This window comes from Diorhabda sublineata, chromosome 2 (assembly GCF_026230105.1).
Source record: "Diorhabda sublineata isolate icDioSubl1.1 chromosome 2, icDioSubl1.1, whole genome shotgun sequence".
NCBI lineage: Eukaryota > Metazoa > Arthropoda > Insecta > Coleoptera > Chrysomelidae > Diorhabda > Diorhabda sublineata.
Genome location: NC_079475.1, coordinates 24,952,076 through 24,966,464, shown reverse-complemented (window position 1 = coordinate 24,966,464; position 14,389 = coordinate 24,952,076). Strand labels below are relative to the sequence as shown.

Sequence of the window (14,389 nt, the reverse complement as noted above, 5' to 3'; positions counted from 1 at the left end):
TTGAACACCGTGTAAGATTGTAGTCAATTTTTATATATAATAATACATATCATCTCATGCTGTTTGCGTGAGGAAACCACATATTGTTTACGAAAGTACCCCTTTTTCAAAGCAAAAATGACTTATGAAATCCTTTTTGTAAGATAAGGTATCTTTGGAAAACTCGTCTCAATACGAAAATGAGTCAGAGTAAAGTGTGTATTATATAACATATAATAATAAAATTTGAATAGATCATAATATATTTCAGCTCATTATTCATTTACTTTCAGGTTACTATGTCATATTTAGAAATCTACAATGAGCAAATCAGAGATTTACTCAATCCTACATCTGGATTCCTAGAATTGCGAGAAGACTCTAAGGGAAAGAACATTCAAGTGGCAGGTCTATCAGAAATATCAACTACTTGTACAGATGAGGTAATTTCTTCTTATTTTTTGTAAAATTTCAGTTTTATTATCCCAACAACAAAATTTGTCCAGCCAGCAGTATTGCCCTCCACATTTCCATATATCCAAGACCCGAAGTATAGTAAATGTATTTGTCTTGCTCTTATTTGAACACAGTTTCTGTGGCTCACTTTCGTTCGTTACATTGTTCAATAAAAGTTTTTGTGGTAACAATAAAATTTAAAAAGTTAACTCAAGTAATACAACAAGACGTGCTTGCTCACCTAAAATGTATTCTTTGATGTTGTTATTACTGGAAAGACTTGTTATTAAAGAACTGGAGGTCAGCTTAGATAGTAAATTCTTCACATTACATATAAAAAAAACATTGAACATTTTCAAAATATTCACTTTAAGCTTGAGATTTTAGGATTTACAGCAACCACAAGCTATATTTGATTCCGTTTGTCTAATCTATGCAAGCTAAGAGTTCTAAAAAAACTAGTGAACTGAGGACCAATATGAATCCATTTTTATTTTGAGTAAGTCAGGTTTCAGGAAATGTTTTGCAAAGTGTACTGTCCACCTCCATTTTCTTAACTGCATAATTCGAGTCCAATTTATGGTGATTACCTAACGGAGGCACTAGCCTTCATGTTATGATCGTATTCTATGATTTCAACCCACTGCGTTTTATTACTATTTGTTATGAAAACGTATTGCGCCGTCAATAAATAAAGTGAGAATAATGAAAATTGTACTCTTCATAGGATTAGACAAGTTATGACATGTTAAAATTGAGGCGTAGGAACTTTTACACTTGAAATCCGACAAATTCAAAAATAATGCTTATGGAAATTAGTTTCTTTTTACTTCTTTTGGAAATCTCAGTGAATGGCTTAATTATAATTCTCTTAAATTTCTCTAGAAAATTAGAATCGTCTGTAGGCTAAGTGAAAGCAACTTTCACGCATTAATATGTATGTTTGATACAATTAATTCACCAGTGAAATTAGTTTGAAACTATTTCATAGCTTCCGTAAAATACTTACGCATTTTATTGGCTACACGCCACGTTAAAACATTTCTCTCCTGAAAAAATATCAATAACTACTAATAAATTCATTTTACATGTTTTTGGTTAATTATTCAATGATTATCGAATATATTAATAGGTCATGCAACTGCTTCACAAGGGAAACAAAGCTAGAACAGTTGAACCTACAGCAATGAATCAAACATCCTCCAGAAGTCACGCTCTTCTCAGTGTCACTGTACGACATACAATTCCCGTAAACAAAACGGATCATCTCAAAATAAGAATAAAACAAGGTCGATTATTTATGATCGACTTAGCGGGTTCAGAAAGAGCAAATAAAACTAAAAATAGTGGTAAAAGATTACAAGAAGGAGCACATATTAATAGATCCTTATTGGCACTTGGAAATTGTATAAATGCATTAAGTGGCGGTGCTCGGTAAGTATAAACACTGTATTTCCATGATTTAGTTAAGTAACTTTATATTTATAACCGTAATTTTCTAAGCAACTTTATAAAAATATCATTATGGTTATTTTTCCCCTTTGCCCTTCATAATAAAATTAATATGTCAATTAGAAAGATGTAAATTAAGGATACTGATTATTTACAATACTATGAAACACATCGAACCTTTTTGAAAACTAAGTTTTCAATTTATTACTGACCACAGTCAACATTGAACACTTCTCAAAACCGGTGTCTGTTGTAGCCTTCATGGTTGAATCTCTCTAGTTAGTTGAAGCATTTTTCTTTCTTCTATCTCAAACTAATTGCTTCGAATAGACATCTAATCCAATCTTTATATTATTACTGCGTCTAATTTGAACCTTTTTTATTATACATTACAACAAAAGCTGCTAAAGATATTGATTATAATAGGAGACTTGCCAATTCTCGTAATGTTTCTAAAGAAACTTGGTCCATTGTGAATGATCTAAGAAATAAGGCTTCTTCATCGAGCATAATCTATACTTCACCTGATAACCTCAATAATTACTTTGTGAATGTAGTCAAAAATTTATCGAATTTTATAACTCCTTCTCGTGATCCGCTTTTATATCTCCCTGATGCTAATGCTAACTTCATAATGCTAACATACAGTTTCTTCTGTATGCCCGTAGTTTTAGCAAAGTGCTTCGAGTCTGCCACTTTAATTAACGTTACATTTCAAAGTGGAGTATCTTGGAGCAGCCCTTATCTCACGGCACTTCATAGGATCATATCTAGTGACCTAAAATCAAAGTTTCATCGTATAAAAATACATAGCAGCCTCTTTTATTAAAAAACACTACCATTGATGTAGTTGACTCTGTCATTCTGTGATTCTTAGGGCTCGTTGTGAACAATTCCTTGAAATGGGAATTACATATTGCCGTTTTATCTGAAAAATTAAGTTCTTCCTGCTTTGCGCTGAAATCATTTCCCAAACAACTGAACTTATCCACCTCCTTAACAGTCTATTATGCCCTTATTGAGTCGTATCTCCGATATGCCCTCCCTTCTGGAATGCGTGTGGTGCGACTCAATTTGATTGAATCTTCAAACTACAAAAGAGAGCTGATATTTACTCGGACTAAACAGCAGTGCTCTCTGCCGGGACTTCTTATAAAGATTTAAAATCCTGACTCTTCCTTCCTTATTCATCTTTAAATCCGTTTACCTAATTCGTAAGGACGCTTCTCCAATTTCAGAAAGCACAGCTATCCACTTAAGAACGCGGGCATACTTACTCCACGTTCAGAATTAGTTAAGTGCTCAATATTTTACAATGCAAAAAAAATACACAATCGAGATCATAATCGATATCATAAAGCTCTCTCTCTCTCTAATTATATTGATAATTACATAAATAAAATTATAGAAGAAAAAATGAATAATCACTTCTTGAAGTGAACTAAAAATAAATATTTTGTAATTTTCACAGATACGTAAATTACAGAGATTCTAAGCTCACCAGACTTTTGAAGGACGCTCTAAGTGGTAATTGTAGGACAGTTATGATTGCTCATGTATCTCCAAGCCCAGCGCAAAAAGAAGAGTCTAGAAATACTTTAATATATGCCGACAGAGCAAATAATATTACTACGAAAATAGAAAGGAACGTTCTAGATGTATCTTACCACGTTACTCAATATCAAACTGTGATAAATGAACTAAGGGATGAAATTTCTCGACTACAACATAAAATGAAAGAGGAAAGACCCAGATCCGCTGATGTGAATAAATTAAATGCAGAAGAAAGAAGAAACGAGGTTTGTAAATATTCTTTACAGCCACTATGGTCTTCTTTGACATGAAGTTATACGATATATTTCAAATACAAAAATTGTATTGAATTGATCTTGCATTATTGATGACTTTACCGAGGACACAAATATTCATAGTGATTGTCATTATCGATAATTGTTATTTTTATTACCTAAAGGAATTTTTAATACAAATATAAACAATTCGTTTTATTATGTCTTTGACATTGAGGTTTAGTGTGGGAAATTGTATAAAATATTTTTATATTTCATGAGCTGATTTCGTAGGTACAAGATTAATCGATGTAGCAACGTTCTTTATCTGTATTCAATACGTCCTGTTGTTTTAAAACGCCGATCTTAGACCACATATCTACCGCATAAAAGCTTATAAAAAATTGGTATTTCAAATAATTTTTGCATATAATAACAAGTTAACAATGACATTTGTTTCTCTTAAAACATACTTTGCACTCTTTTTTATTTATAAAATATCCTTACAGAACATTTGTGAATATTACATTCTGATCTTATAATTTGATCAATGAGTAATTCCAGTCCAACTTAGGTTAAGTTGGGAGAACGGTAGTCACTTAAGCGTTGATCCGTTTTTCAATTTATTTTAGGGACTTACGGCATAGGTAATCATTTATTTAGACAGCCTTTATAGTGGACTAAAATATATATCAACTACATTATCAATCTTATGTAAAACCCTCCATTGACCTCTATTACCTATAATGAGGGTAATGGCGGTCTACTGTTGGAGTATTATCGGTTATTCATGTACTAAAACAAAATAAAAGGACGTTTTATCTTCTACATTTTTTATAATGCAATCACAATTATCTAAAATACTTTTAACATTTTCACCAAAAGTAACTCTTTTGTTGAAATAAACCAAATATATTAAAAATTATTTATATTTGTACTTCTAAAGTCACTTAGTTTTCAATTATATCATATTTATTTTTTATATTTCAACCAAAATAAACTTTTTTTATAATTAACCAATTATCCAAACTTGTAGCGTACTGAAGGGTATGCCGAACTTCTTACGTATTGATCTTAGAGAATTTTCAGCATTACAGGCTTCAAGAGCTTTTGCTAACTCCTCTTTTGTCCATTTTCCTTCCGTTATGGTTCTTTCCCTTTTTCGCGACATCTACCTGCCACTCCCGATCATATTCCCAAAATATGAAAACAGTTTCTTTTGTTTCACAAAATGTAACAATCACATGAGATACAATAGTAAATGTAAATGTAATGTAAATCACTTTAAGCTTACCTTTAACTGAATTTTTAATTTTATAACAACAAAACACATCCGTACCTTTACACAACAAACTGTCAAACTTACTACACGCGATGCAAAATGGCGCCGCTTGGTAAATAAATTTACACCATGGTAGAACCGTGGTACTATTGTAGTCTTTGTGATCAACTGGATGTAAAAGGAGGAGGAGTTATAAATAAACGACAAGTTGATATGAAAAATATCATATTTGTGGACAAGTTTTCTTTCTTCCTAACAGGGTTTTTAAGGAATGAAATTCAAAAAAATAGTAAAGGATAATAAGAGATTCTTTATAAAATTGTTTTGACATAATTTTTTGGTAAAATCAATCAAAAATGTTATTACACAAAAAAGGACATTTTTGATGAAATTTTTTCACTTTTTTGCTTATAACTATTTAAATTTTAAATTTATGACGAAAGTGCCATCCACATATTTGTAGTCAAAAGAAATTGCTACAAAATATGTCATGACAAATTTTTTGTAAAACTGATAGTTTCTGAGATATCGTGAAAAACGTATTTTCACCCTTTTTTCCAAAATGGCGGCCGGCGGACAAGTGGGGCAACCTCACAAATTTGGGGTTAGATTTGTATTGACCCCCCCCCTACATGTCCCATAAATAAAATTGCGCCTTGACTACAAAAAACTCGTTACAAAGCTCTCACTCTTCGGCACTTTTTAGACCCGAATTATGAAATTTAGAAAGTAAATACTAATAGTACGTATTCATCATCCCTATTCAATAGAAATATCAACACTTCAATGTTCTTTAAGCATTTTTATTTCATGGTTTTGATTTTATTTCAAGGTACAACAATTACGAGAGCAAATTGTAGAAACATTTAAAACACAGATGAAATTAAGGAGGAAATTAATGGAAATTGATACACATCTTTTGAGTTTGGGAATGGAATCAGAGAGACAACATATGATAATATCACACTGGGAATCTAGAAATAATAAATTATATAAAAATAGTTTAAATGAATCTAGAGCAAGAACACAACAAAGTGTTAGGTGAGTTCTGGTACATTGATTCATATATTTATACGCTAATTATTACGCTTCTGAAACTACTGATATTTGCGTTTTATTAGTACTTGGACCAACGAGTCATCACCAGTGACGATGCTTGTATAATTTTGGATGCAACACAGTTACAATTTTCGTTTATTTCACTTCTTCAACGGTCTAAAGCATTTTTTTAACTTTAATATGGTTCGATATGATAATTTATCACGTGACGATCTTATTCAATAAGTTTTTCCACACACAGCTAATTAAATTTTTTTGGTAAAGATATTTTCCAAATGATAATGAGTACTACTATCAAAAATATTAAAATTAGGGATATAAATGATGGATTTCATCTGAATGCACCTTTTTAAAAAAAGTTCTAAGATATCCAGCTTCGTATGCTCAGGACTAGTTTTCGTTAACCGCAGATATTTCACATTACTACCCATAGTAGTTGTAGTAGTAGTACAATAATGGGAGGACCAAGGGCCGTTAAGCGTATAGATCTTCCGATAGGCTCTTGGCGTTACCACAGGCCGATATCCTTTGAAAACCTGATGAGGCGCTTTGGCTTGAACCTTTTGACGTCGTTATGTGAGTTTTGAGTGTTGGAACCGCTCCCGTGTGACTACTGGGTATTCAGAGATGATGTGATCTGTAGTTTCTTTCTCCTCCATGCTCCAGCAGTGGAGTACCGGATGGTCCGATATGCGCATAGTACAAAGATGGTGTCTTAGATGACTATTTCCGGTCTCTAGTCGAATTTCACGCCTATTAACACGTTACCACCCTTTTCTGGAAGGAATTTCTTTATCTGCCAAATGAGAACTCTTCGAATTCTGTGCTTATAACCCCATACAGTTCTTGGCTTGAGAAAAATATAACAATGCCCTTAATAAGTAGAAGATATGCTAAAAAAGGAGGAGGCTTTCTTTAATTAGGAATTGTAGATTGCATACAAAATGGTAATGTATCTAATATTTTCCGGTAACTTGTTCTTTTTAACAATTGGTTGTTAGAACTATGCAATTTTTAGAAGGAAAAATTATACGGCTGGTGGCTTTAGATCAGCTGGATATGAACAAGATGATACGAGCGATATGGACACTGATCATGAAGGGGAAGTAGCTGTTCAACAAGCTTGGAGTGAACTAGCAGATATTGAAAGAGAACAAGAAAGGTGGTCAGAATTACGTACTCATATCGAACAAAAGTTGGAGGTCTGCAGACAAAGAGGTGTTACATTAGAAGACGTAAGTTAGTTTAAAAAGTTCTATTCGTATCAATTTTCTCAAGAACTTTAAACTATTGGCTATGTTACTAATATCTTCTTTCTCTTATATTGTCCTTTATTAGGATATTCAAATCTATGACTCTTTTTATCTCTCAGATTCTATCTTGTGAAGTTTCTAAGCACTTCTATCCTGGTTACCTGAAAAATGTTTACGCTCTTTTCTTTTCAGCTCTTATTTCTATACCGTATGTTAATATAAATAAAGTATTTTTCTTGCTAATACCACGAAGAACATTGAATTACATCTTCTCCGAAGAACGTGATGTCATTGACAATCCGCCGACATTGGCATACCTAATGGCTCGCAATTACAAGGAGAGGATTGTAACCTAACCACTGAATAGTTTCGACGTTGCTGCGTCTCTTCGGGGTAGCATAACAGCCTCTCATTCGGAATCTCTAATACTAAATGAAGATACAGCCAGCAAACGCTGCTAAACATTCCTCTGTAGACGTCTTCAGGTGACATCTCCACTTCCAACTGCGAACCATGAGTCAAGTAGATTTCTAGCCGTCGACAGAGATATGTGAATTAAATTATTAGGTGATATATGAGGGTGTGAAGATGTCGCCAGAAAGAGTCCATTGAGGAAGTAGCAGCGCCGGCTGGCTTCGTCTTCAGTTCGCATTAGAGACCCCGAACGAGATGTGGTTACTCCACTCTGAAGAGACACAACAACGTCGCAACTAGTCAGTGGTTACGATCCTCTTCTTGTAATTGCGAGCCACCAAATTCGGCGGATGTCGACGTTCTTCGGAGAAGATGTAATTCAATATTCTTCGTGGAATTAGCCAGGACAGAAGTTATTTTCTCGTTCGATGAACAGCAAGCCAACATTTCGAATCAAATTCAAAATAATAGATATTATGTTTTTTATCAGGTAAGTTTTCTTTTACCTCTGGTATCTGTGAACGATAACTCGGTTATAGAAATAGAGGTCATTTTGATTAATTTTAAAAACCATCAATTTTTATTACAGAAAGAAAATTTAATGTCCATATCTTCACTTCGAAATATTATAACCTTGTTTATATACACACTTTTACTAACTCATTGAAGCCATTTCTTGCAACTTGCGGTTTATATTAGTAATTAATCGAATTTTCGAATACAATCCTGTACAGTTAACTCATTATGAATAATCATTAATTTGTTTGATAAAAATATTTTCAGCAACTTCCTACATTATTATCTTCAGATGACGAAAGGGAAATTTTAGCGTTAATGTGTCGAGTTCACGAATTAGAAGCAGATAAAATGGCTTTACAGTCGGAAAGATTAGTTAGGCAACATGAGCTTAGACGTAGGGATCTACTTATTCTACGTTATGATAGACAAAGACAAATTTGTGAAGAAATCATAACAAGGCAACGTCAGTTAATGGAAGGTATATATTTTTCATTTAAATAGTCAACATTCTACTGTACCCGGGTTGTCGGAGACGTTTCAGACCTCAATCTGAAGATGTCAGCACTTAGTTTCTGTTTATAAAAGGCAATACGCCTACGTAAATGAAAGAGGAGTTAGACACTCTACCATCAGTTACGACCTTAAAATTTTGGGGGGTTGAATTCAAACGAGGCCGTATCAGATTGTTTGGAAACTGCGGATTAAGGTTAAGAGATATAGAGATATGCATGCGTAAGCTATCAAGCTATCCGCTCTTTGCTTATTTGGAACCTAAAACGCATTCCAATGAATATTTCTCAGGCTTTATTTCACGTGGATTCATAACTGTTATTGTAATCTGGATACACCACTGGTTTGCATGGATGGATTGCAAAGGGCGAACTTGCTCCGATAAAGACGAAGACCGTTTCATCAGCATGAAAAGTTATGGCAACCGTTTCTGGGGATAGTCATGGGATTGTATTCATCGACTATCTTGAAAAGTCTAAATATCACATAAAAGCCACCACATTTGAAGAAGAAAAAGTTTTTTTCAATCAGGCCAACGTACCGTTTCACATTTCGGTGATCGTCATGGCTGAAATTTCCGAATTGCTCACCAAAGACCAAATATAGCATCCAGCGACTTTTTCCTTTTTCCTAATCTGAATGTTTCAATTGCAGATTTTCATCGAGGAAAAAGCCTATTTTGAGTCAACAACTATTCTTTGGTTAGAGCATCGCTGGAAAAAGTGGAATATGGAAAGTGGAACAATGTGTCTTGTTTTTTTGTTAAGTCGGAAACTTTTCGGACAACTCTGGAATATTGAAATTTCCATTAAGCAATATATTTAGTTTAGTTTAGTATTAAGTATTTTATCTAGAGCTCATTCAGGTTCATACTTATTTGTAGTTTTGCCGAAAATCGAGATAAACCGGTTTTTACCTTTATCTCAGTTCGCCCGTAAATGATTTTTCGTTCCATTTTTATCATATTCTCCTTTTCTAATGGGTTTCATCCTACTTTTTTTTGTTTTCAAAATTATTGACCCAGCTCTACCTAGACGATCGAGTACCTAGAAATTATATGAACAATTATTTATCTGTTATAGGTAATTCTTGTAACATGTTCCTAATTAAAAATTGATGGATTAAATATTTAATTCTTACCGTAAATTAAAGAATTAATGGACCTCAACAAGCGAGTCATACTCAAAACTTCTTCACTCTACTTTGAAAAACCATATTTAAGTATATAATATAAAATTTTGTCAATGTTATAATATATTTCTGTTAAAATTTAATATCATACTTCTACCATTTCTACCTGTAACTGCACAAGGTACCAAGTACAAAAATGTTATAATCCGCCGCCAACTTCTGATGAACAGCATAATTCAAAAAAGTTTAGCTCTGCATCGGTTTACAATAACCAATGTTCGTTCATTCTTATATATTTACTAGATACCACATTTTAGAAAAGAAAATGCATCTACCACAAGATTTACAAGAATTGTATCATCTTTACCAGCAAGAAATTCATGCATCCACTTATACGGATTTCAGTATACCTCAAACAACTCCGGCATATACTCCAACAGATATTTTACCTCCGATAGGAAAAATGTGAGTATAATAGGAAAAATACGCATAAGAAAAACGATTTCTAAATGACATTTTACTTCATTATTATTTTAGCGGTTACTTAACTAAAGTGTTATCTGTTACAGAAGTCATTTGAAAAACAAAAAGCAAGGTTGTCAGATATATTTTCTGACGTACTTATTTAAAAAAATACATCTAACGAATTTATTGATTAGCTTTAAGGCGTTTGAGATACGAGAAAAATAATTAATGCCAGCTATATTATGAGCGGTTATTATTCAGTTATTATTATTATTATACAGTCCCAGAGGATGAATACATAAGTATTCGAAAGCTAGGAAAATATATCAAAGTTAGTCTACTCTGGTGTTTCATTGCCACGTTCCCAATAAGAAACCGCTTTTATATATATACAGATTGTTTTAAAACTTTCGCATGCGGGTTATATCACTGCATTAAGCGAATCGATTAAAAATCACCAAACAATCCACGCATAGATTAATCGCAAATTAACAATAAGATTAAGCCAATCAAAGCTTGTGGAACGTTTAATTTCCTCCCTATCGAGCGGTCGAGAGAGCCATAAAAGTATTTAGCTGCTGCCGCATTTTTGAACTTTGAATTATAGGTTAACGACCAAATAAAGTATCTTTAAATATGCCCTATTCAAAAGGAAACATATTATCAATCTCCATGCGTTGCTATTGATGAACAAACTTATAACAAAATCACTATATAAAAGTTACACATTGACAAGTGAGATATTTGAGATACATAATACTAAATATAACGTTTTTCCACTTTAAACAGATAATAAAGGGAAATAAGTACACTTCGGAGCATTGTTTGGCCATGTTTACAAGTAATAAATCAGATTTTTTACGTCGATATGTGACAATGGATGAATCATGGATCCATCACTTCACTCCGAAATCAAAACGATTATCATCTGCAGCCGACGAACAACGTCCAAAAAGTCGAAATCCACAACAGTCAGCTGAGAAGGTTATGGCTTCAGTATTTTGGAATGTGCATGGAATATTGTTCATCGACTATCTCCAAAATGGAGAGACAATCAATAGTGAATACTGCATAAAAATTTTGGATCGTTTGAATGCAAAGATCAAGGAAAAGCGACCTAATATGTAGAAGAAAAACCATTGATCTACCAAGACAATGCACCCATTCACAAGTCGATAACAACGATGGTTAAAATGAAATAATTACACTTCGAATAGCTTCCTAATGCACCATATAGTCCAGACTTGGACTCCAGTGACTGCTAGCTATTCGCTGATCTCAAAAAAATGTTCGTCGGCATGATCACATAAGGAAGAAGTTGCTGAAACTGAAGCCTATTTTGATACAAAAGACAAATTCTCATACAATCACGGGATCCAGCAGTTAAAGAAACGTTGGAAAGATTATATTGTTCTTGAAGGCGATTACATTGATGAATAAAATCGATTTTTGTAAAAAAAATGTGTACTTCTTAGTTAGTGATGTGTTATTTGTTTTGATCAGTGCAGTAATGTGATTTCTTTATAATTGTTACAGTTTCTTGTGTCTCACATCTTGTTAATTGGTATAATCATACCCTCTTTCCAATCTTTTGGCGCTTTTCCTGTGTCATATATTTTGTTCAGCATGATTTTAGCTCCTCTATTATTTTCCTTTCTTCCGCTTTTAACATGTTTGGCGTGATTTGGTCTATTCCTGGTGCCTTTCCTAGTTTTAATTTCAGTAAATTCTCAAATAACAGCTGTAAAATATACAGACTTTTTTAATGTATGAATAATCCACTTTCGCAGTTGCCTTAAATTCTTTAGTACGTCCATTATGGACTACTATGTGAAAATAATTGTTTTTGAATAATTTTACAGCATATAGAACTATGATGAGTAACTTCAAATGTTATTATAAGTAGAAAACTTTCTAAACTAAGTCAAAGTATTGGTATTTTGATATTTTTGTTTATTTTTTGAATTCCAATATTTTATTGTAGATATGGCTAATTGCGAATGAGTTCTTTATTTCATAATTTCATACTTGTATATGTATCTATAAATTTTCTTTTATCTATTATAAAAGAGGTTATATTATTTCTCCTATCTCATGAAATACTTTCAGGCGGATACCGACATCTTTAAGTGGAAGCGACGCAAGTGTTCTTTCTCCTCCTTCGTCAGCAGACTCTGCAGATTCAAGTGTAGATCGGTTAATGGGACAACCTGTCATAAGACATAGCTTTAGTAAAAAACTTCCACCACTCCCCCCTAGTCCGCCAATCAAATCAAGAAAAACAGATTCCAGGTACTTTATTTACGTTTTTTGACAATTTTATTTCGTTTAATAAAATTAAAAATACATTTATTTATGAACTCGAAAGAATTATGCCACACAATCTCAGAGTATTGATGAATGCTATTATTGAAGATCGATTCAAGGAGGTTAATTCTCTATCCTTAATGTCATGGTTAATATTATTGTCCTTCTATCCAAGTATTTTTTAAAATGGCAACGTTTCGATCTTTTATTTAATCTTTATCAAGGCTAAAAATGTATGGTACATTAAAACTCAAACGTTGATACATCAAGATTCATAAAGATCAAATAAAAAATCGAAACATAGCATTTCAAAAAACACTTGGACAGTTTTATTTTCAGTCTTCCGCCCGCAACACCATATGAAAACTATTCTTAATGTTAGCCTTAATAAATACCAATGCAGGATTGAAAACTATCTCTATGCATAGATAAATAATGTTATACGGTGCTTAAAACTCTTATGTACATTGTATAACTTTTGAAAATTTAACTCCTTAGGTTGGTTTTGCCCTTCTATTGAGTTTAGTTAGTAGAATAATAAAGACATTTCTTCGATTGTTTAAAACGGGGTCATACTCCATGTTTCTAAGTTCCCATTGTTTTCTCATTTCTCATTGATGACTTTTTGGGTAACCAGGTCCTTCATTGCATTCATTTTGATGTCAACATCTCATTAGTTTAAAAATATTTTTTAGTCTCAAAAATCCAAACTTTGTACACAATATTTAAAATCTTCATTAACATCTTCATTAACAACCTAAGTTTATGAATTAAAAAGAGATTTCATGAAGATTTATCTTTAGCCAAAATAAAATGATCTAAACACCATTACAAAGCACAACTTTATTGGACCCAATTATATGAGTCGACCTTTTTCTTCAAATAGTTGTTAAAAGTGTAAAATTACTTGAAATAAGTTTCGCAAAATAGTGTATGCGGTATTGAAATAAACAAAGTTGGTTTTTATGCCTCTGGTAAAATTTGGAAAAAATGAGTTGGGTGGTTTTACAATTAGAAGAAAAGATGAACTTTCTTAGAAACAATATCTATGTAAAATGATATTTGTCATTAGAAGAAATATATACATCTTTCTTTTATAAATCCTTCTCTGTAGAACCTTAATTATATGGGAAATCTTCAAAAATTTACTTTTTTTGTTTTAGTTCCATGAAGAAAAGCTTCAGTGAAATGCGACTCAGCGGATCGGAAGAAGGTCCAACGTAATATTAAATAGCTGTCTAAATCTTTTTTTTATGTATTAATATGATTTTTCTCAGTAAAATATGTGTGAATTTTTTCATCATAATATTTTGATTCTTATTGACATAACTATATATACTGATAAATTACTGACAGATAAATACAGTTTTAGCTATTTCTACCTACGAAATTGTAATATATCTGGATATGGAAATACCTAACGTTATTAAACAATAATAGTTTATTTTTTAAAAAATTAAGTCACGATTGAAATTAATAATAATAATTATTATTATTCTCAGAACCCAGAAGATATTCCAACATTTGTAGCACTGGATTCTAACTAAAAGAATTTATAGGAGGAAAACGTAGAGGAAAATAACATCTTAGCAGAGGAACAAAAAGGTTGCAGAAGAAAAACCTATAAATACCTAGGATTTCAGCAGGCTAAGTTACTGGACCACAAGCTAGAATCCAGGACCAATACACGAAAAGAGTGAAATCACTTATGCAGGCAACTTAGTCCAGGCAATCAACACCTATGCCACACCTGTTTTAAATACTCTTTTGGAATC

General features: G+C 32.5%; 1 protein-coding gene across 1 annotated transcript in view; it reads left to right on the top strand.

The window, feature by feature from the left end:
- Positions 1-13,957, top strand: part of LOC130453040 (kinesin-like protein KIF19) — a 43,131-nt gene extending 29,174 nt beyond the window's left edge. Inside the window, exons 5-13 of the mRNA XM_056792628.1 lie at positions 273-422; positions 1,568-1,869; positions 3,359-3,686; positions 5,789-5,997; positions 7,034-7,250; positions 8,466-8,679; positions 10,160-10,307; positions 12,417-12,599; positions 13,778-13,957. Coding sequence (XP_056648606.1) covers positions 273-422; positions 1,568-1,869; positions 3,359-3,686; positions 5,789-5,997; positions 7,034-7,250; positions 8,466-8,679; positions 10,160-10,307; positions 12,417-12,599; positions 13,778-13,838 — 1,812 coding nt within the window. The 3' untranslated portion in view covers positions 13,839-13,957. The remainder of the gene's footprint in view (positions 1-272; positions 423-1,567; positions 1,870-3,358; positions 3,687-5,788; positions 5,998-7,033; positions 7,251-8,465; positions 8,680-10,159; positions 10,308-12,416; positions 12,600-13,777) is intronic.
- The last annotated feature ends 432 nt before the right edge of the window (positions 13,958-14,389 follow it).